We start from the raw sequence: 22,673 nt of genomic DNA on the forward strand, positions 1-22,673 counted from the left end.
ATTAAACCATTTTCCAAGTGTTTTGACATGTGCCTTGTCTTTTATTTTTGATATCCACTTACACAACATGACACAGTTTGTGTGATAACGAGTTCGGTCTGACAGATGTTTTTAACTAATTTTTGGGTGCGGAATCCAAAACTGATCTCAGTTTTTCTCCATCACGTCAAGTTTTTGAACTAGAGGATCCCTGTTTTCTTAAAAAATCTGAAAAATACTGAACTTAACATATATTTGCTTGTTTTCACTAAACAAAAGTCACTGTGCAATGATCATTTTGCTCTCGCCAAACCGCGGGGATACCAAACGGCAACTTTTCACGTGTTCCTTTGGTCCACATCCGTAAACTTTCCACACACTGCTTGCACACTTTGTGAGGGGCCCATGTCTCGTTGTCTTGATCACAGAGTTTTACTTTAAAATATGCAAAATATGCTCGTTTGACAAACGCACTGATGTTTGCTTTCCTCTGACTTGGGATGGTGAAACTAGCACAAGTATAGCAAAAGGAGTCAGGGTTGTTTAGGCGTTTACGACGAGAAGTAGCAGGAGCAGACATGATCTGGAACAAAGGAAATATATACCTATGGAAATAAAACACTAAGATGGAATAGTTACAACTTTGGAAACTACGGAAGCCCTAAAAGGTCATGCATACATACATACATTTTATTCCACCCGTTTTCCCGTGATAACGAGATAATTAATTCAAGATCTCGAGAAAACAAAACGATAGTCTGTATTATGTGTATTAAATCAAGTGTGCCCGTATTACAGAATGTATGGCAAATGCATGTAGTCCATGATACAGAGCGAGCAAACCTATAACGCCACTGTAAAATTCCTTTGATCCATAATTTCTGACAAAGGTTGATACACTTGATCTCAGGACTGGAGTGAGGATTAGCCAAAGTGTACAAACCTTTGTCAGAAATTATGGATCAAAGAGATTTTACAGTAGAGTAAATATTGTATATAATGCCCTTTTCAATTCAAAATATTGAACTTTGAGGCTGAATTCCTCAAAAAATGATACAGTAAATATGCTTTATACTGAGTGAGTGAACAGTCAGGATGGTCCTGAGATCAAGTGTATCAACCTTTGTGAGAAAACGGAGGAAAATTATCTTGTTATCACAGGAAAGCGGGTGGAATAAAATGTATGTATGTATGGCCTTTTAGGGCTTCCGTAGAAAACTACAAAAGCAGCATCAAACCAAACAGAACTTACAAAAACTGACTTTGGAATCAGCACGCCAATTTTAGTTTTGATCAGCATAAAAAAATAACTCAACAGAGTTTCAAATTGTTCCCCAGTGTAATTTAGGCTCGTTTTTAGCTGCCTTTCATACAGTGGCACCAAACAGGCTCAATGAAAATGTTTCTGTTTAGTGCTAACGTGCAAAAATAACATAGAAAACTCTTTATTTTAGCATGTTGGCACGTTTATGAGAACCTGGATCCGGACAATCATTAAATTGCGGATTCATCTCTAATTAGCTCCAGTTGTCTCTTGGAGGAGGAGGAGGACATGCAGGACGTCAGTGTGGAGGCAGAGGTGGAACTGGAGTCAGCGTCAAAGACTCGTAGGGGTCTCTATCCGTCTCCTGAGCTGAGGTCGCCTGTAGAGAGGACAGAGACAAAGTTTTAACTTTTTATCCTCAGTGAGGAACCGTACAACCACACACACAAAGAGCTGATGGACAGGAGATGGTGGAGTGATGGGCAGGGCAAGCAGCCGCCTCCATGACCGAAGTGAAGCCAATGTTGGAAAGAAAATGCAGTTCCTCAAACGTCCACTTGAGGCTGGCTCCAGAAGTGTCTCCATAAGTCCCCATGTTCAAATGTCCAACTTCACAGCAGAAATAAACATGTTTACAGCCTGGTACAAAAAACAGTTTTGGTCTCTGTAGCTAATTTCCCCGTTAAGATAATCATACTGTAACACTACTCTGATTAATCAAAGAGAGAAGGTGAAGCGTCGTCCGAAATTTAGATTTTTGGATCGTTAACATCTAAATAAATCTCCCCGTAAGTCCCCACGTATATCCCAGTAGAACCATAATGGGTGCAGTCAGAGCATCCACCGGTTGATTATTCGCTCTGTGTGGCGCAGCTTCAGGATTTTTCTCTAAATAACATCATTACAGCCCGTCTTCCTAGAAATATATATAACGAAGACACTTTGACATGTCACGGTGGGAACAGCAGCTGTGAGGAATAAATTTAATGATGGCTGGATTCCATTTAGCTGCTTCAGGGCCCTGTTACCGTGCACAAAGACTCACTGTCAGACCGGCATGACTGATGGGACGCTCGGATGAGACAGAGCCATCTGTAAGGTGATCAGTAACAGCTGTGTTTTTATGATGAGCTGCTTTTATATAAAGGGTTAAAATGTGATTATCGTCTTTATCTTTGAGCTCAGTGGGTGTTGGACTCGCGTTCGTGACGGGATCTCGAGGTGCAGCCATGGTGAGGTGGGCGTCCAATTTGGGAACCTCAGGAGTGAGTATCTGCTTTGCACAGATGACGTAGTTCTGTTGGCTTCATCCGGCCGTGACCTTTTGCCGATTTGCAACTGGGGATGAGAGTCAGCACCTCCAAGTCTGAGGCCGGAAAATGGTGGAATGCTTCCTGCGGGTCGCTACCCCAAGTTATCCTGGTGTCTTGTTCACGGGTGATGGGAAAATGGAGCGTGCGATGGACAGACGTTGGTGCAGACGTTGTCCCGGTCCGTTGGAAGCATCTAAGCTCCAACTCTCACCTGTGCTCATGAGCTTGTGACCAAAAGAAATCGGATAACAGGCCAAATGTTTGTTCATGTCAGTGTGCCGACCTGCATTGAAACGAAATCTTATATATTAAGTAAAGTTATAGACATAAAAGGACAGTGTTGATTTAATTTAAACAGTTTTTAGAGAAGCATGAGGAGCAAAGAGAGCAAAGCGTTTAACTCTTTCCTTTATTCTGACCATATCCAACAGTTATATCAATACATATATATTTTCTTAGATAGATATAGATACTTTATTGATCCATAGGAAAATTCAAGCATTAAGATACTCAGAGGCAACATGAGTGAGTAAATCATCTTACCGTTGATCTCTTTTTCTTTCTCTAGAGATAAAAACAACAACAACATAATGATTGACAGTTCAGGTGGAATAAAGTTATACATTGCAACTTACAGATGTCAACAAACAAACAAGTTAAATCAAGTTTTATATCTATGGTTCACATCGCTTTAGTTTTGAATGCTGTACTCACCTTCTTTCTTTTTGTTGGACTGAGCACCTGGTACGGATCTGTGTCCTTTGGTCTCTCCAGCTCCTGCAGAGGAAACATGAAATCATGAACAGACGAAGCAGCAGCAGCAGAGCTAAACATCGTGTGGTCGCTTCTCCTCACCTGGTAAACGTCTGCATTATTTTCCTGTTTGATCAGAGACACACAAGAGAAGTGAGGTGAGCTTCAAACAGACACACGAGCTGACACTGTCACATATAAAGACACTGAGGTGACTTACGGGCGCTGCGACAGCCTCAGGGGCGAGGTCAGAAAACTACAGAGAGGAGGAAATGTTCATCAACAACATCAGATGTTGAGCAAAGATGTCAAACATTCTCAGTGTGAAGATAAAATGCATTCAAATATTGTATTGAAAGGAATGATGGATGAAAATGCTGCACTGTCAGCTGTAACAAGGCTGAGCGTTTCCTCATACATCTGTATAAATATATATATATATATATTTATACTCCCACAACTGATCTGTGTGAGTACAATTATCTCTGAGTATATCTACGTGACATGACAGGTTTCTAGGTGTTGAGTTATTGTTAAAATATTATTAATAATATGGAAAATAAATTGGTTTTCGACTCACCTTGTGCAAAACAAAACAATATTTAATGAAAATTTATGGATGATAAACTCAAAATAAACAAAAGAATAGTCGGTTTATTGGTTAATTGATAAATAAAGTAATTGTTAATTGCAGCCCTGCTTTAAACGTGAGAATCCATCAGGAAACTTGTATTTTTACATGTTAAATTACCTTAATGAACAATCAGTCATCAAGTATCTTTCTGTCTGTCGGTCTTTACATAAACGCAGTGTGATGAAGCTGCACTTCCTGTGCTCGAACTCACCTTCTCTCTGAAGTAAAATGCAGTGGCAACGAGGCAGTAAAGAATCAGGATGCAGTCCAGGACATAGCAGGTGATCGGGTTGGTGAAAAACTCATCTGCATCTACAGAGGAAAGAAATCAGAAATATTTAAATGTTGGAGCCAAGCTAAGAACATTTAATGCTTTTATTTTGAAAGACTTGTCCCCCACTAGAGTGAAAAGTTGTTTTTAATCGTCCACGTTTATCTGACAGATGTAGACACCAGTTAGTTCAGCGTGCAGATACATTTCTGAGGAGATAATATACGATAAGATGAATCTCCAACAAAATAAAGAAGAGAAGCCGCTTGAGCCGCTTGCACCAAAAAGCAAGTTTCATGTTTTTCAGCAGCATAAAATTGACTTATATTATATTTGATGAGTCTCTCTCCTTCATCTTCACATATGCGACAGGTGACGGGCTCAGGAATCATCAAACAAAACAAAGTTCTCTTGATGCATTTTAATAAACTCAAGAAAAACTTGATAACAAAGACTTTATTGACTTATGAGCTAATCAAAACTATTAAACTGACATGTACCGCCATAGTGCCATGTTGTGGTTAAAGTAAAGCGTTGTACACACACACACACACACTCAGAAACATAGATACTCACATGAACACACAGACTGTAGTATGTTGTGTATGTGCAAGTGTAGTATTCAATTCTGGCTTCTCATACAAAAGACAGAGAAAAATATAAATATGTAACTATTTAAATGTGATAAATAGAATAAAACAAAAAGATTTACAACAGTATTTGTGTCTAATAATCAAATATCTGTGTGAATGTGTGAAAAAATAATGAGTGCAGCCTTGAAATCATTGTTACAGTGAACGTTTTGTCATAAAGTTAGAGGTGTCAGCATGAACACCGCGACGATTTATTAAATATAACACGTTGGTCAGTTCATAAAATCTTCTTATAGAGTCTTTTTCTTTTCTAAATCTGCCTCTGCTGCTGTTTTCTTTCCTGTAATGTTCATTTTTATAATTCTAGTGCAGCAAACATGTTTCAGACTACAGAAAAAAGCAGATATACAGTAATTCAGAAATATAAATGTAACATAAAATATCTCTCCTGCATCTTGACGGAGTTTTTTAAAATGTGTTTGAACTCAGTTTTAATATTTTAATATGAAATAAAACAACATCTGGATAACAAGTACTTTTTTTGTTCATAATACTTCTGTAGTTTTACTTCAGTGAAAGTTTGAATACTTTAATCTGGAATGAAGTCTCTAAATACTTCGTCCATTTCAGGGTATAAGTATGAATGATAATGTAAATAACTAAATGTGAGTAAATATCACTGATGTCGGGTAAAAGTCACGTCTTCACTGCTTGTTTCTTCACATTAAAAACTTTTTAATAAACGTGTGTGTGTGTGTGTGTGTGTGTGTTATCACTGATCATATTCACGTCACAGCAGCAGAAGAGACAACCTATTCCGATAAAGTGCCGTTTCAGATATAGATACAGAATAGAACAAAATTAAATAAAAAATATACTGAAATAAATTAGATTTTTTTTACATTACATCAGCGTATATGAATGAATTACACTGAGGAACACAGTTTCTGTTGAGTTCGGTCTGACAGCTGTTCTTAACAAATCTTTGGGTGTGGAATCCAAAATTGATCTCAGTTTTTCTCCATCACATCAAGTTTTTAAACTATAGGATCCTTGTTTTCTTAAAAAATATGAAAAATACTGAACTTAACAGATATGTGCTTGTTTTCACTTAAACAAAAGTAACAGTGCAATGATCTTTTTGCTCTCTCCAAACCACGGGGATACCAAACGCCAACTTTTCACGTGTTCCTTTGGTCCACATCCGTAAACTCTCCACACACTGCTTGCACACTTTGTGAGGGGCCCATGTCTTGTTGTCTTGATCACAGAGTTTAATTTAAAATATGCAAAATATGCTCGTTTGACAAATGCACTGATGTTTGCTTTCCTCTGACTTGGAATGGTGAAACTAGCACAAATATAGCAAAAGGAGTCAGGGATGTTTAGGCGTTTACGAGAAGTAGCAGGAGCAGACATGATCTGGAACAAAGGAAATATATACCTATGGAAATAAAACACTAAGATGGAATAGTTACAAGCTTTGAAAACTACAAAAACAGCATCAAACCGAATATAACTTACAAAAACTGACTGCAATTTTGGAATCAGCACACCAATTTTAGTTTTAATCAGCATAAAAATCTCATTTATGCTGATTTTTTTTTTCAAATTGTTCCTCAGTGTAATCCAAAATGCATGATGCATGTGAGAAAACAAAGAAATGTGATGTAAAGGATAGAAACTATAAAAGACAACATCAGGTGTGTGTGTGTGTGTGTGATGACGTTCAGGATGTCCATTTAGCACCCTGGATGGAAAAAGCACATACGTGATGCACATGACAGGGCTGAGTGAGACCCCTGAAACAACTGAAACAGGAAATAAGGGAGTGTGTATCTGCGTGCAGCATCTTCCTGTCAGCTCTGAGGTTGTTTATCTCGAGGTGTGCGGTTGGAACAGAAGCCATGTTTGTTAGAGTGGTGATTCAGTGAAGCTGTAACTTATAAAACGTATAAAAATAATCTTAGAGTAGAAGAAATGTTACGTTACTTCCACAGTGGCTGTGAAAGTAACGTAATGTTTCTTCTACTCTAAGATTATTTTTATACTTCAGAAAGGAAACAGCAAGTCTGGAGCTATCAGATTTATTTTATTTGGGTTTTTTTTTTTTTGTCTTATGTCTGAAAATGTGTGATTTTTTTTTATTTACAATTTGTTTTAAGGGTTTTTGGGAAATAAGGTGACTTTTTTTTTTAATGAAATCAACGAAAGCATTTCAAATAATGAAAATATTTCTTGTACATTATTTTAAATAAATAAACAAAAAACAAAAAGTCATTTTGTTCTTTTTTTTTTTTTGGAGACTTTATCTCCAGAAGAATTCGATATATAAAATGTTAAGCAATGTTCTTGGAAACACATTTTTCTGCTTCATTGTAGAAAGGTATATAAAATGTCCGATAATATATGAAGCTACAACCAACAGCAGCAGTTTGGTCAGTTTAGGTCATTTAAATTAGCACAAATACTGCAAACAACAACAACAACAACAACAGGTGGAATCGATGTATAATTCTAGAATAAAACGACCACCAACTCCTCAGGTTTTGTACTCGAAGATAAACTGGTTGTTCTGAACTTGTTTAATGTTCATTGTGGGAACTGAATGCAAATAAATAAAAAATAAAAGAGTTGAAACACCTTTCGTGCTCTGGAGCACTTTGAGTTTTCTGCAGAACCTTTTTATCCTGAAGAACTCTTTGTGCTGTTAAAGATTCTTTGCGGTAGCTGAATGCAAAAAAAAACAAAAAAACTTTAAGTCACAATTACAGCATCTTTGGTGCTAAGTTATCTTTTCTTATTCTTCTTAAGCAGCACTGATTACCGCTTCTTTAAGTGACCTGGTTTTGATTTAAAAAAAAAGAAAAGTCTGAAGTGCGTATAGCTTTACCTAAGTATTGACTAACATGTGGCTGTGCGTGTAAATTATTGTTGGGTTGACGTTTCTAATAATTAAGGGTAATACTCTACAACTGTTTTATACAGAGAGCAATTAGTAATGTGAAAGTAATTTACCCCAAATTTGCAATTCAATTAAATATTTTAACCCTTTAAACCTTGAACTCAGGAACAAATACTATTTGTACTAAAGTCTGGGAATAACTTGACAATGAATGGTTCTCTGATTAATCTATGGCATCAACATGAAGACGGATAGGTTTATTTTTAATGGTGTATGGATTAAATGAAATCGGCAAGAAACTAAATTAAAAAAGAGAAAAAGGTTTTGTGAGTTTAGCCATCACAGCTGCCAAAAGATGTATCACAACTGAGTGCAATCATGAAGATCCTCCTAGTATCACTTGATGGATTCATGAAGTTAGCAGCCTGCAGCTCTTTCATAAAACCTGGGGCCCAATTATTTACTTTCTCAATTTTATTTCATCCCTATGTCTTTACCTTATGTGTGTATAGGGGTAGGAAGTGAAGGGTGGGTCACTTAGTAAATGAAGAGGATATGTATATATTTATATATATACGTGTGTGTGTGTTGTGTGTTTTATGTTTCAAATGAAGATTAGAAGTTGTACGATCTCTTGTCGCGGCACTGGTTTTGTACTAGGTTCTGTTCTAATATGTCATGTTTGTCACTATATGAGCGTGGAAAATGAATAAACAAAATATAAGCGTTTATTTCTTCAACAAGGACCGGACAAAACATTTAAATATTTCCATTCGTCTCGGGTCTGAATGTCTCGCTCAGTATTTCAGAGCTTTAATGAAGAGCTGGAAGAAGCTACGATCAGTATCCTGTGGAACAAAATAATGTTTCCACCAAAACAACTTAAAACAGGCACGAACGGAGAAAACTGAACATTCAGAGGCTGAGGATGTTATTTACTGTGCGTATGTAATGTGCCTTAATCACTGTTAAAGCCAACACTGAGCAACATTTAGTAGTTGTTGCTAACTCAGCCTGGTGTTATATAACTACACCTAATAATATAACTTCATAATTACATTTCTGACATTACAAATATAAAGAAAGACATCGTCTGCAAAAAGGCGTAACGCCTGGGAATCAAACAGTGTCAAGGTTACAAACATGTAAAAGTATTAAACATATAACCATGCCTATGGCAGAAACCTTCACAAACATACGCTATGGTGTGTGTGTTTTTTTCTGCTGTGGGAGTTTTGATGTTTTATCTTCATCACAAGAAGCTGCGGAAAAACCAACAGTGGAAATAGTTTTTTTTTTCTTTCAACACGCAAAGGGAGAGATTACTTATTCATGGATACTCTTTCTTCATCAGGATGAATCCGACTTAAATACATGAACAGGACATGAAAGTGTTTTTTGATCATTTTTGGAGATTTGGAATTTTTTTAAACAAACCCCCCCAGAAACTTTGACATAAAAGAGAAAACATCAAAAGCACAGAAACTTCTTCTTCGTCTTATGAAAACTTAATAAATCCAAATTTAAGAAAAGGAGTACATTATTGTGCTTTATGCTGACACTGCTTTGAATGATAGTCAACCACATGCGGATTTATTCACTCATGCCATATTCATGTTTATTTTGTGCATCTGGTTTTAATTTGTACATCTTCAACAGACAGCAGGCTTGTCTTTTTTTTAATGTTTTTGTTTCCAGTGCACCAAATATAGGCAACTATTCTAATAACAATGAATGGAAAATGTAATCATTCTCTCTCGTCTTGTAACAGAAGGCCTGTGTTACGGAAGATGACGGATGAAGAAGAAGGCAATCGGAGTTTTCGTCCTTCATCACATAGACAAACATTTCAACTCTTTTTGTCAATTAAAAAGTCACTTACTGCCACAGGAAACAGGCACCAGGAGCACAAACAGCACAAACACACCTCTCCTCTGTACATCCATGACTTTCCCTCCTTCTCTCTCTGTCTGTCTGTCTCTAGAAAAACTAGTTTTCTTGCTCTCCTGGTTGTTTGTGGTTGCCTCGTTCTTACCCCCACCTCCTTCCTACCTCGCTCTGATCAGAGGAAGTGGCTGAACTGACTACCTGTCAATGGACTGACACGCTGGCTGTGTGAACTTCAAAGATTCGTACAGCCTTTTAACACCCACAGTAAGTCTCTGCTGTCGCTGGCTGTGTCACGTTCAACTGTTGTGCCCCAAAAACCTGCCAGCATCTGTTCCTCCAGGCTAAACTTAGCATCGCTGATGAGATATGACAAGCGAGTGCAGCTCACGTGCAGAGTCAGGACTATGAAAGGTGGATAAACTTCTGCAACCAACGATTACAACCTCAAATGAACCATCAGGACTGACTGAATGTTTTCTATATTTTATATATTTTCAGAAAAACTAACACAAGCATCGACCTCCATGGCTGAGAAGTGAAGCCAATGCTGAAGTGCCAAAAACTGCAGTTCCTCTAACGTCCACTTGAGGCTGGCTCCAGAAGTGAGTCAGTCTCCATAAGTCCCCATGTTTCACAGCAGAAATAAACATGTTTACAGCCTGGTACAAAACACAGTTTTGGTCTCTGTAGCTAATTTCCTTGTTGCCGATTTGGGGATTTTTGTGTGTCTGTTCTTAAATCTTAATTAGTGCCGAGTGGCTACGACACGAGGCAGCTATTGTTGTTCTGTGTGTTTCTTTGTAGTTTTATTTCATCTTTCGCCCTTTTTCGTCATAATGCGACCCACAGTGGTGAGAGGACCCCAACAAATTATATATCAACGTGCGTTTTCATCCCGAATCCCGTGCTATTACTTTTGTAAGAAAAGATTTCGCATAGGAATGAATGGGAAACCCTGAAAAAAACATTTTCAACAATGAACTGCTCTGGCATACTTTCACAGAGAGACTTCATTTAAACTTTTAAACGTAGGTACTCTTGCCTTCTCTTCACTCATCGACAGCTTTTACCGTTTTTAAACTATCAAGGCTCAAAGTTCCCCTCCTGGAGCTGCCACCTTACCACGGTGGAGGGGTTTGCGTGTTCCAATGCTCCCAGGAGCTATGTTGTCGGGGGCTTCATGCCCCTGGTAGGGTCACCCAAGGCAATCAGGTCCTAGGTGAGGGACCAGACAAAGCGCAGCTCAAACCCTCTGATGAAATGTATATACAAGGAGCCAAGTTTCCCTTGCCCGGACATGGGTCACCGGGGCCCGGAGCCAGGTCTGGGGGTGGGGCTCGTTGGCGAGCGCCTGGTGGTCGGGCCTTCACCCATGGGCCCGAAAGGGTGACATGGGCCCCCCTTCACATGGGCCCACCACCCATGGGAGGGGTCTCAGGGGGCGTGTGCAAGGAGAGTTGGACGGCAGTCGGAGGCGGGGACCCTGGCAGTCCGACCCCCGGTTGCAAAAGCTGGCTCTGGGGGCGTGGAACGTCACCTCTCTGGCGGGAAAGGAGCCTGAGCTGGTGTGCGAGGTTGAGAGGTGCCGGCTAGATATAGTCGGGCTCGCCTCGACGCACAGCATGGGCTCTGGAACCAGTTTCCTTGAGAGGGGTTGGACACTCTACCACTCTGGAGTTGCCCCCGGCGCAGACCGGGGGTGGGAATGCTTGTTTCCCCCCGGCTCGGCGCCTGTACGTTGGGGTTCACCCCGGTGGACGAGAGGGTAGCCTCCCTTCGCCTTCGGGTGGGGGAACGGGTCCTGACTGTCGTCTGTGCCTATGCACCGAATGGCAGTTTAGACACCTATGAAATAGACACCTATGAATTGAATCCAGCAGAATAGATAATTAGACAGATTAATAAAATAAATAAAACAAGGCCATGAAATGTTAAAGTGCAAATAAAAGGCAATAAGAACAACATAATTTGAAAAATGCTTAAGAACAATTGTATAAAAAGTAAAAACTGAATTAAAAAACATAAAAACTAGAACAATAAAACCAATAAAATGTCCAAAGTAAATTAAAAATCTATAAGGATCAAACAGAGGTAAAGATAAGACGATAAAGACTTGAAAGCTCGGCACTGAATGACGAGGCACCCTGAATAAAAGCCAGGCTGAAAGATTTTCTTTCATGTTTACAGAGGTAGACACAGTAATCTGAATTTAAAACATCACATTTAATGTATATTTACAGGTGCACTGCAGTAATGAGCACAAATCTGATTACGAGGTAGAAAATGTTGCTGTTAACAGTCGAACAGAGAAATCCATGAGCAGGCTGCAGAAACACTGATTTGACATTTGCAGCCGGTTACAGTCTGTTTCAGTAACTCTGTGTTCAAAAGGTCAATAGGTCGTCTCCATGATACTTAAACGTTAGTGTGTGTCTGTGCGAAGGAAGAAGTTACAGACACGAGGCCTCTGCTTCTTTCCAGAGCGTTGCATAATCACACTCCTCTGTGACACTTTAAGAAAATATTGAACCAGCCCGGCAGATAAACGAGCTCGGGTTAGGTTGCACGGAGAGGAGACTTCATTTTGACACCGGTGTGTGAAATGTTGGTCTGACCTTAGCGACCTTTAATTAGACACTCACATCCGAACTGCTGGACCCCCAAATCAAGACGGCGTCATTGTCCTGTGAGCGACTCGGACTAACAGAGAGATAAACAATAAGGTTTATCTTATTTACTTTGCCATAATGTATAAATGATCATGTTATGAAGGTAACATCTTAAATCTGTAAGTAAACAGAAAATATCAAATAAATTCAGCCACTTTAAAAGTACAATCTATGATTTATTTATTAGATTTTCAACAAGAAAAAGAAAAAGAGTGTCAGACACAGGCCCTCAATGAAATGAAGTGAACGTAAACTTGGACTTGCCAAAATCTCAACAACACACACACGTACACACAAACCCATGAACAAATAAAAATAAATAAATAAATAAATAAAAGAAAAGAAAATCTAAAAATGGACAAACGTATGTGTTAACACCTCAACTGGTCGCCCCACGTACGAAAGGCTGGGTCGACCCGGGTTTCACTCCGGCCTGTGGTCCTTTCCTGCTGTCTTGTCAAATAAAGACAAACAATACCTTCTTACACTGTTGTCTGATCTTCACACACAGAGGACCAATAACTTTAAAATAGTCAGTTAGTTAGTCAGTCTTGTCCCAATCTGGAGACAGGGTCACCTTTGAAGGATCACAAGATAAATCTGACGTGTCATGAGACGATTATTGGAAGGGAAAACAAACCTCTGAGACAAATGTTTGTGTTTACTAGATAAATACTAGATAACCTGACCTGTTTGGGCCTCAGACAGATGAAACCATGTGAGGAGTTTAAAGGGGAACTGATAACAACGCGACTTAACACAAACGTTTAAAAATCTATCAGAGGATCTATCTGAATCACCATTTAAAAAAAAACATCTGGCAGTGTTTTCAAAGAATAACCTCCAATAAATAAAAATAATTCAAGATGTTTTTATTGTAAGATCTTCATCTGAAACATAACGAGTGAGTACAGCTGTTAAGTAGCAGTGTGAAAAGCACAATATGTTCCTGTAGAGGAGTTTATGTGGCTATGGTTAAGAGAAGGCGGATATCTGTCAGATCTATTATTATTTATTAGTCTGTATCCATTTCTGTTTTAAAGCACATCACAATTAATATAATTTCAATGATGGACAAAGAGTAGATGTCATTTTTTAAGATGTCTAACGACTAATTAAGTATTTTTATGCAGAATTAGACACAGATTTCTGTTTGAAGTTGTATTTTTATGTCTTAAAACGTTTATCCGAGCTAAATCTAGTCGGATGTTTTCAAAAATTGTGATTCAGACTGATCCTGTGACAGACACAGGAGACAGAAACAATATTCTCACGTCTTTATTCGCACAAGAATAAGAAAAAACTGAAACTAACAACACGCAGCTCGTCTGGTCATTCAGAAACCATTTACTGAGTAACATTAGTCAGCATTTAAACACCCAACCCTGCTTAATGTATCACAAGATGAAGCAAGTCAGATTTATTCTATTATTTATTCGTCTGTATCCATTTCCCATCACAATGGAATACAGTTTCAATGAGGGAGACAGGCTAGATGTATTTTTACTGTATAATTTCGAGGTACTTGTACTCGTACTATTCAATTTTAAGCAGCTTTACAGGCTCTACTTCTACTCTACTATAATTTAGAGGAACATATTATAGTTTTTACACTGCTATGTAGATTTTTAGAAGACTTTAAATGTCCATTTATTGGAGATATGTTGAATTTATTTATCATTTATTTGTCTGTGTCTATTTCTGTTTTAAAGCACATCACAATAAATATAAATTCAAAGAGGGACAAAGAGTAGATGTCATTTTTAAGATGTTTAATGACTAATTAAGTATTTGTATGCAGAATCAGACACAAAATACTATTTAAAGTTGTATTTTTAAGTATTGAAATGTCAGTTTGAGGATCTTTAAACACACCAAATTAAAGTGTAATGACCTCACAGCTGTATTTAATAACATAACCTGAGTTTTGTGTATTTTTACTGTATAATTTCAAGGTACTTGTACTTGTACTATTCAATTTTAAGCAGCTTTACAGGCTCTACTTTTACTCTACTACAATTTAGAGGAACATGTTATAGTTTCTACACTGCTATGTAGATTTTTTGAAGACTTTACAATGAAAAAAACATCTTAAAACGTCTATTTATTGGAGATATGTTGAATTTATTTATCATTTATTTGTCTGTGTCTATTTCTGTTCTAAAGCACATCACAATGAAAGAGTAGATGTCATTTTTTATGATGTTTAATGACCAATTAAGTATTTCTATGCAGAATCAGACACAAAATACTGTTTAAAGTTGTATTTTAAGTATTTAAACGTCAGTTTGAGGATCTCTAAACACACCAAATTAAAGTGTAATGACCTCACAGCTGTATTTAATAACATAACCTGAGTTATGTATAATTTCGAGGTACTTGTACTCGTACTATTCAATTTTAAGCAGCTTTACAGGCTCTACTTCTACTCTACTACAATTTAGAGGAACATGTTATAGTTTCTACACTGCTATGTAGATTTTTAGAAGACTTTAAATGTCCATTTATTGGAGATATGTTGAATTTATTTATCATTTATTTGTCTGTGTCCATTTCTGTTTTAAAGCACATCACAATAAATATAAATTCAAAGAGGGACAAAGAGTAGATGTCATTTTTAAGATGTTTAATGACTAATTAAGTATATGTATGCTGAATCAGACACAAAATACTATTTAAAGTTGTATTTTTAAGTATTTAAACGTCAGTTTGAGGATCTTTAAACACACCAAATTAAAGTGTAATGACCTCACAGCTGTATTTAATAACATAACCTGAGTTTTGTGTATTTTTACTGTATTTAAGAATAATTTCGAGGTACTAGAAGTATTTATTTATTTTGAGGATCTCTAAAGTATTTATTTACTTAAATACAGTACTTGAGTAAACATACTTGCATCAGTACATGTCAGTGTTGGTTATTTATAATTAATTATTAATAATTAATTTTTCGACGGGAACAAAGCGTGTTGTCGGTTGTCACGTGACTTTCTGGGTGTTTCTTAAGTCACATGACCGTGATGTCAGCGCAGTAGCAGCAGCAGCGGAGGTAGTGTCGGTGTCGGTTGTTGTCGGTGGTTGTTGAAGTGTTGAAGTGTTTTAAACTAGGCGAGCTAAGTGACCGTCACAGTTAGCACGGCCCGGCACGGATCGAGTCCAAACAGCTGAGCAGAGCCAGTCAGCTGTTCGGTGTTGTGACGTCAGCCTCCGCTCGCTGCCCCCGGTCCGCCGTGATTTCTCCCCCGTGCACGGTCGACCACAGCCCGCAGAGAAACATGACGCAGGCCGGCGGTGTCCAGTCATGGTGCCTCGGAGTAACGCTCCAGCTGATCATAGGTGAGTGTTGATTCAACTCACCTGGAGACGCAAAAACACCGACAGGTAAAACTAGTATGACCGGCTCCGGCTCCGGCTAACGCCGGGTGTTCGTCATGACTGCAGCCGGGAGAGAGGTGAGTCTGCTCGGCCTGCACACGGCGGGTCAGCCGGGTGATTCTGGGTCGGCCTCATTCATCCTTTGTCCTGATTTAAAGTTAAAATTTAATAAAAAATGAACAAAACTCAGGTTATGTTATTAAATACAGCCGTGAGGTCACTACACTTTAATTTGACTTTAATTTAAATACTTAAAAATACAACTTTAAACAGTATTTTGTGTCTGATTCTGCATACAAATACCTAATTAGTCATTAAACATCTTTAAAAAAACATCTACTCTTTCATTGTGATGTGCTTTAAAACAGAAATGGACACAGACAAATAAATGATAAATAAATTTAACATATTTCCAATAAATGGACATTTAAAGTCTTCTAAAAATCTACATAGCAGTGTAGAAACTATAATATGTTCCTCTAAATTGTAGTAGAGTAGAAGTAGAGCCTATAGAGCTGCTTAAAATTGAATAGTACAAGTACCTTGAAATTATACAGTAAAAATACACAAAACTCAGGTTATGTTATTAAATACAGCCGTGAGGTCACTACACTTTAATTTGGTGTGTTTAAAGATCCTCAAACTGACGTTTAAATACTTAAAAATACAACTTTAAATAGTATTTTGTGTCTGATTCAGCATACATATACTTAATTAGTCATTAAACATCTTAAAAATGACATCTACTCTTTGTCCATCATTGAATTTATATTTATTGTGATGTTCTTTAAAACAGAAATGGACACAGACAAATAAATGATAAATAAATTCAACATATCTCCAATAAATGGACATTTAAAGTCTTCTAAAAATCTACATAGCAGTGTAGAAACTATAACATGTTCCTCTAAATTGTAGTAGAGTAGAAGTAGAGCCTGTAAAGCTGCTTAAAATTGAATAGTACGAGTACAAGTACCTCGAAATTATACAGTAAAAATACATCTACCCTGTCTCCCTCATTGAAGCTGTATTCCATTGTGATGGGAAATGGATACAGACGAATAAATAATAGAATAAATCTGACTTGCTTCATCTTGTGATACATTAAGCAGGGTTGGGTGTTTAAATGCTGACTAATGTTACTCAGTAAATGGTTTCTGAATGACCAGACGAGCTGAGTGTTGTTAGTTTCAGTATCAGTTTTGAAAAGATTTAGCTCGAATAAACAGTTTAGGGTGTAAAGTCTAAAAATCTATATAGCCGTGTAAAAACTATGATTTGTTCCTCTAAACTGTAGTAAAGTAGAAGCAGGAGCCTGTAAAGCTGCTTAAAATGGAAATACTGGAGTACAAGTACCTCGAAATTATACTTGAATATTAATTGTATTCCACTGTGATGTGCTTTAAAACTGAAATAGATGCAGACTAATGAATAAATCTGACTTTCTTCATTGGGTTGATGCATTAAGGAGAGTGGAGCATTAAAGATTACTCTGATTACTTTTAGTTTTTGGACTTTTTTCTGATCTTTGCTTCTTTTTTTGTTAAATATCGACGGCCTGACCTCTTTGGGGCCTCACACAGATGAAACCAGATGTGAGAAGTTTAAAGAGGAACTGATAATGTGACTAAACATGGATGTTTGAGCCACAAAAAAGTTGAAGTTAATCTTTAATAATATATATTATCAGATGTTTACACATTTGATGCATAACTGTGCGTCCTCTTGTTTGCAGCTGCCGTCCTGCACCAGGGTTTCGCTACCGTCGCCCCGCCTACGACCGCCCATGCCACCGCCTCACCGCACAAGGATCCCGGCAGACCCGAAAAAATCAACTACTTCGTCAACAACACCAAGGGTACCTGTTTAATGGCATCCATGGGCATCCAGCTCAATGTCACCTTCAGCTCCGTCTCCCAGAACAAGGTAACGCAAACACTCCAGAAAAAAATCCAGACGCACGAGCCGGTTTGAGATGTTAAACGTTTTTTAATCGTTGGTTTTCAGACTGTGCACGGTGTCATGAACCTCAAGCCCAATTTCACTAAGAGCTCTGGATCCTGTCACGCCACCAACGCCACCCTGCAGCTCACAACGGACGTAGAGAAGTCCAACCTCACCTTCGTCTTCTCTCTGGTAAGTTGTTCTCCCTGAATCAGCCACTAGATGGCAGCCGCAGCTCGAGGTGAGCCTGTTTTTCCTGCGGCGTCGTGACTTCTGGTGTTTTCTGTTGTTTTTCTGCAGAATACTACGTCCAGTAAGTACCACCTGAGCGAGGTGAGTCTGTCAGCAGCCTGGCCGGACATGAAAGGTGAGTGCACTTGATCCTCGTCAGTTTTTTGTTTGCTTAAAATGAGGGGGGGAAAGGTTGGCACCTCAACTGAAACTCACTGAAATAATGGAGAATAAATATAAACAGATGTGTGTTGTGTAACTCTATAACCTCTCCACCTGTCTGTCTTTACACCGAGGTGCTTAAAAATCTACTCTGATGATGTAATCTAATACTGAAGCCCTGCAATAAATCCCGGGGTTATGAAATATTTTTTTGTTGAGGCTGTGTCTGAGCGTTCAGGGCTCGGCGGCGAGGATTGCCAACATAGCCCGAGGGGAAGTGAAATGCCATGTCGGGCTTTGTAAATCTAGTCAAGTCAGTTTCACTGAGTCATCTCACTCCCTTCAGACAAACATGAGAAAACGGTGATGGTGGGTGAAGACAAAGTGTTTTCTTCAGTCGCAGTGTGTTGAGTTCTCACGGACGCCGTAATCTGCAGACGGCGTGAAACAGTTGCGATTAAACTTAATCTGTAGACGAACTATCCAAATGTAGTTTCATCAAAATCATATCAGTGAATCAACTTTTAGTTTCAAGAGTTGAAATATTTAATCCACACCGGAGGAATTCACTTGTTCCAGTGGCTTTCTGATCCACACGGTGGATCAGAAATCATAAATAAACAGGTGTTGGCTTCTTGGTAGAGTGGACTCCCCACACAGCGACCCGGTTCTGACTCCGGCCTGTGGTCCACGGACGTTTTCTTGCTGTCTGTCCTCAGCGAGTTCATCCAGCCACGTCTCCATACTCCATCTGTAGCCTGGTGTAGCTCCTCCATCTTATTGGGGAGAGATCTGACGTTCCTCATGATACCAGACGGTACTCGTGGTTTGTACCGTCTTTAGATCCGGTTCTGCATCCTCGTCCTCACTTCAGCATTGATCTGTAGTCTTCCTAAAGAGAGGAACAGCTGTCTTTGAGTGTAAACAACTTTCCCTCCTCGCCTGTCTCACGTCATGTCCTTGTCTCCGTCCTCTGTCCTCTGATGCAGAGCCCGTCTCGGCCGTTAACAGCAGCCTGGACTACTTGCGAGGCACCCTGGGATACTCGTACATGTGCCGCGAGGAGCAAACTCTGAACGTGGCTCCGGATTTGTCCATCAACATCTTCCAGGTTCAGGTGCAGCCCTTCAACGTCACGGGAGATCAGTTTGGAGCAGGTAAACTCTTCGGTCCGGTCGAATGTGATCAAATAAATCTGCTTCTCGCTCTAATTTGTCATCTCTCTCTCTCAGCTGAGGAGTGCCAGCTGGACGAAGACGACATGTTGATCCCCATCATCGTCGGAGCAGCTCTGGCGGGCCTCGTCCTCATCGTGCTCCTGGCTTACCTCATTGGCAGGAAGAGGAGCCACGCTGGTTATCAGACCATCTGAGGTCACCTCTTTGAGATTAACCACTTGTTTTATGAGACTTAACACTCCCCACCCCGCCGCCGCCGCCACCCTGCCCGCCTCTATCCCTCCATCCTCCATCTCCCTGCCTCTGTGTATGCTGTTCTTTGCCCTCATTAGTAACACTAGTCATTATCACATGGTGAAGGTTGACATGCTCTTTCTGAACTGACCCGCTCTCGTTTAAAAAGCAAAAAGAAAAGGGAGACTTTGTTTGGAGATTGCAACGAAAATGAGGAAAAGCTCAGCACCGGTACGTAAAGCAGGGGCTGGATGTCGATCGGAGGGTCCTCAAATTGTATCGTACTATTTATGATTTCTGTGAAAAGGAACGTTGAGGGATTATCGTGGGATTCGAGGGGAATTGCTGCTGTGGTTTCCTTCTTGTTTATCTGTTTCTGGGGGCGGCCTTAGTGGTCTCGCCCTCCGTGAGGTTTGTTATTATAAAGGGAATATTTCAGGCTGTTTAATCCACTTCAGACTAAAAGATCTGACTTTTTTTTTTAATCGCGTCTCTGCGTTTAGTGTTAATGTGCAGATTTTAGGGATCATACTAAAAGAAAAACAAGCAAACACAGTAACATGTTAGTAGTTTAAGGTGCATGTAGGGATTCATTTCATCCACTGGAACGACGTTATTTCCGTCTATGACTCAAAAAGTTCTCAGCTCGCTTCGTACGGAGGCTTTCTTAGACCGTTTGTGTTTTGTTTTTCATTTAAAGAAATAGTCAGACATGTTGTGTGTGTGGGGGGAAAAAAAATGTGTTTTAGCGCAAAGAAAGTGTTTATACACTTTTTGTACAGATTAAAGGTCCAGTGTGTGGGATTTAGTGCCACCTAGTGGCGAAGTAGCAGATTGCAACCGACTGAATACTCACCTGCTTCTCTCTTTCTCCTTCTTCCAAGCATGTAGTAAAAACTCTGGCTGTGAAATTTACAGGTCATTTCTAGATCAGCGTTTGATTTGTCTGCCCTGAGCCTACTGGGGCTCATTTTAAGGCAACGAAAATGCAAGAATTCTTATTTTCAAGTGATCAAAACATGCTAATTATTATTATATTTAATTTGTGCAAATACATACTCTTAAATCTTACACACTGGACCTTTTTAAACAAACCAGATATGTGGTCTATCTAAGTGAGCTTTAGTGATGTGCCAGGCTAGTCGTTTCCCCGTTTACACTCTTTACACTAACCTAACCTGTCTCGTGTCTGTGTTTTTACACTCGCCGTACAGACACGAGTGTTATTAATCTCATCTGGAGTTTCCCAAAGTGTCGAATTATTCCTTCAAGTGATGGTACCCACTTCTTTTTTTTGGATTCTGCTGTTACATTGTACATACACTAAACAGAACTGTTGGTTTTGGTGGATGAACTAAGCTCAGGACATCGCCGTCAGAACGTAATTATGTCGTTGTTTTAGTCCACTGGGTACTTTTTGTTTTGTCTTACGGGTCCACTTTTGGTTTCTGAAAGGGAAAGAAAAAAAACAAAGTTGCACTACAGCCCCCGCGTTAATGATTTAAAGTGGCCAAAAAACGCTCTGGTCAGTGTTCATCAGTGCCTTCCCAGCTGTAACATAGATGGGATTTAAAGTAAAGCCAATACCGCGACAAGATGTACTCACTCACTGACACTGTGTGCCGTCACGTCGGGGACATTTTCTGCGTCTCACAAAGCCTTCATGTACTGTCACTACCATAAATATGCATCGATGTTGTAGGAAAGTGTTTTTTTTTTTTATGTTACTTTGTTTGTCTTCCCTCATCTAAGTACCCATGTAGTGATTTAATAAGGTTTTAATGGAGTTGTTTGAACTGTTTTCTAAAGGAGAGGTCAATAAAAGTGAATGAACAAAAAGCTGTTGGACTCCGTCCGTGTTTTGTCTTCATACATCAGCAGTCAAACCTGTTCCTGCTTGGCTCTTGTTTGTTTGGACTGCGCAGACGTGCAGGTTACAACACTGTGCAAAGAATCTGAATAAATGTTTGCGAACAGTTAAACCACACTTTGAGTTTTGATTACGTTGCTTGTCGGTCATGCAGGTTTTTGAAGGAGTCTGGACACAAAGTACGACACCTACCTGACCTAGTTTTCTCTCTCTTCAGTTTACTGTGGTTGCAGGACGTCTTCACGCCAACTGTTAAGCCAGTCACCCGGCACATTGAGCCGATTACAAGAAGTGTGTTATGTTATTCGGCTTTCAGATGAAATGCACTCTTAACCTTTACAGGTGAACTTTAATTTGAGCTTCTCTAAACATTTGAATGTCCAACTGTTCAACATTTCACATGCTGTTCTCTAACGAGTGTCTGATCCCTGAATCGACCGACAGTCTGTTTCATCGTGCTGTTTACATTTTGACATCATGAGACTGAGACGCCGCCTAACAGTTGTTTAACAGTATCTGGTCAGTGTGAGGCTTCAAACATTATGTACTCAGAGCAGAGCGTCATCAGCAGGTTGGAATAAGTCGACTTGTGAACAGTGTGAAACGTCGTCGTCAAGCTGTAATCGATGCTCAAGGATACAGGATGAATTACTGACATCTGACTTTTCTTGCAATAAATTGTTTGAGATGAATCATGAGATGATTGCACGCTTCTACTTTAATGATGTATCAGTGCAGCATGAACTTTTTGAGTAGTGTATCTACATCAGGCCTGTCTACCAGAGCCAGAAGGTGATAGGAAAGTTGGCTTGTTAATGCAGGTATCATCATAAAATGATTTAAATGAGACGTGATGATGACGACTGAAGATCAACGGGACTAAAATTAGACACAAAGCGAACACACAGACGGTCACGATGAGACACAGAATGACTACAAAGAGATGCAAATGACTGAAACCAGACAAAAAGACTTCAGACAACGCGGCCGTGCACGGTTTCTTTTCTTTGAGTCTGGGAGAGGTCGACACGTCTGTTGTCTCATCTGTCCACGGATGCAGACTGTTTGCAGTTACACCTAGCAGCTGAGCACATGAGCGTGTTTTTGAATTTTCAAATCTTTAAAAATGTAATTCAAAATGCAAATACCAAGTGAAGCCAATGTGGAAGTGACAAAAACTGCAGTTCCTCAAACGTCCACTTGGGGCTGGCTCCAGAAGTGAGTCAGTCTCCATAAGTCCCTGGTCTCTGTAGCTAATTTCCCCGTTCATGACAACTGTACTGAGGGTGAATTTATATACAACTCACCTGTTCACATTATATTAAGGCTTAAAGTTATGCAGGATTAAGAGCGCGGACGCTTTGACTGACAGGTAGGTGTCGTTATAGATGGTTTGTTTGAGCAACCA

At 39.3% G+C, this 22,673-nt stretch overlaps 2 protein-coding genes across 2 annotated transcripts; one reads left to right on the top strand and one right to left on the bottom strand.

Moving 5' to 3' along the window:
* Positions 1-1,154: 1,154 nt before the first annotated feature.
* LOC104934977 (T-cell surface glycoprotein CD3 zeta chain) lies at positions 1,155-9,884 on the bottom strand. The gene is made up of 7 exons (XM_019255740.2): positions 9,595-9,884; positions 4,155-4,255; positions 3,530-3,565; positions 3,412-3,435; positions 3,271-3,333; positions 3,100-3,120; positions 1,155-1,622 (listed from the first exon to the last, which is right to left on the bottom strand). Exons 1-7 carry the CDS (start codon positions 9,656-9,658, stop codon positions 1,542-1,544), a joined length of 390 nt encoding a protein of 129 aa, XP_019111285.1. The 5' UTR covers positions 9,659-9,884; the 3' UTR covers positions 1,155-1,541.
* A 5,415-nt stretch (positions 9,885-15,299) lies between these two features.
* lamp1b (lysosomal associated membrane protein 1b) lies at positions 15,300-21,234 on the top strand. Its single transcript, XM_010747240.3, has 6 exons — positions 15,300-15,607; positions 17,382-17,572; positions 17,654-17,782; positions 17,891-17,957; positions 18,973-19,140; positions 19,216-21,234. The coding sequence occupies exons 1-6, from the start codon at positions 15,547-15,549 to the stop codon at positions 19,353-19,355; spliced, it is 756 nt and encodes a 251-aa protein (XP_010745542.2). The 5' UTR covers positions 15,300-15,546; the 3' UTR covers positions 19,356-21,234.
* Positions 21,235-22,673: the final 1,439 nt, after the last annotated feature.

The sequence above is a fragment of the Larimichthys crocea genome, chromosome XVIII (assembly GCF_000972845.2).
Source record: "Larimichthys crocea isolate SSNF chromosome XVIII, L_crocea_2.0, whole genome shotgun sequence".
Taxonomy (NCBI): domain Eukaryota; kingdom Metazoa; phylum Chordata; class Actinopteri; family Sciaenidae; genus Larimichthys; species Larimichthys crocea.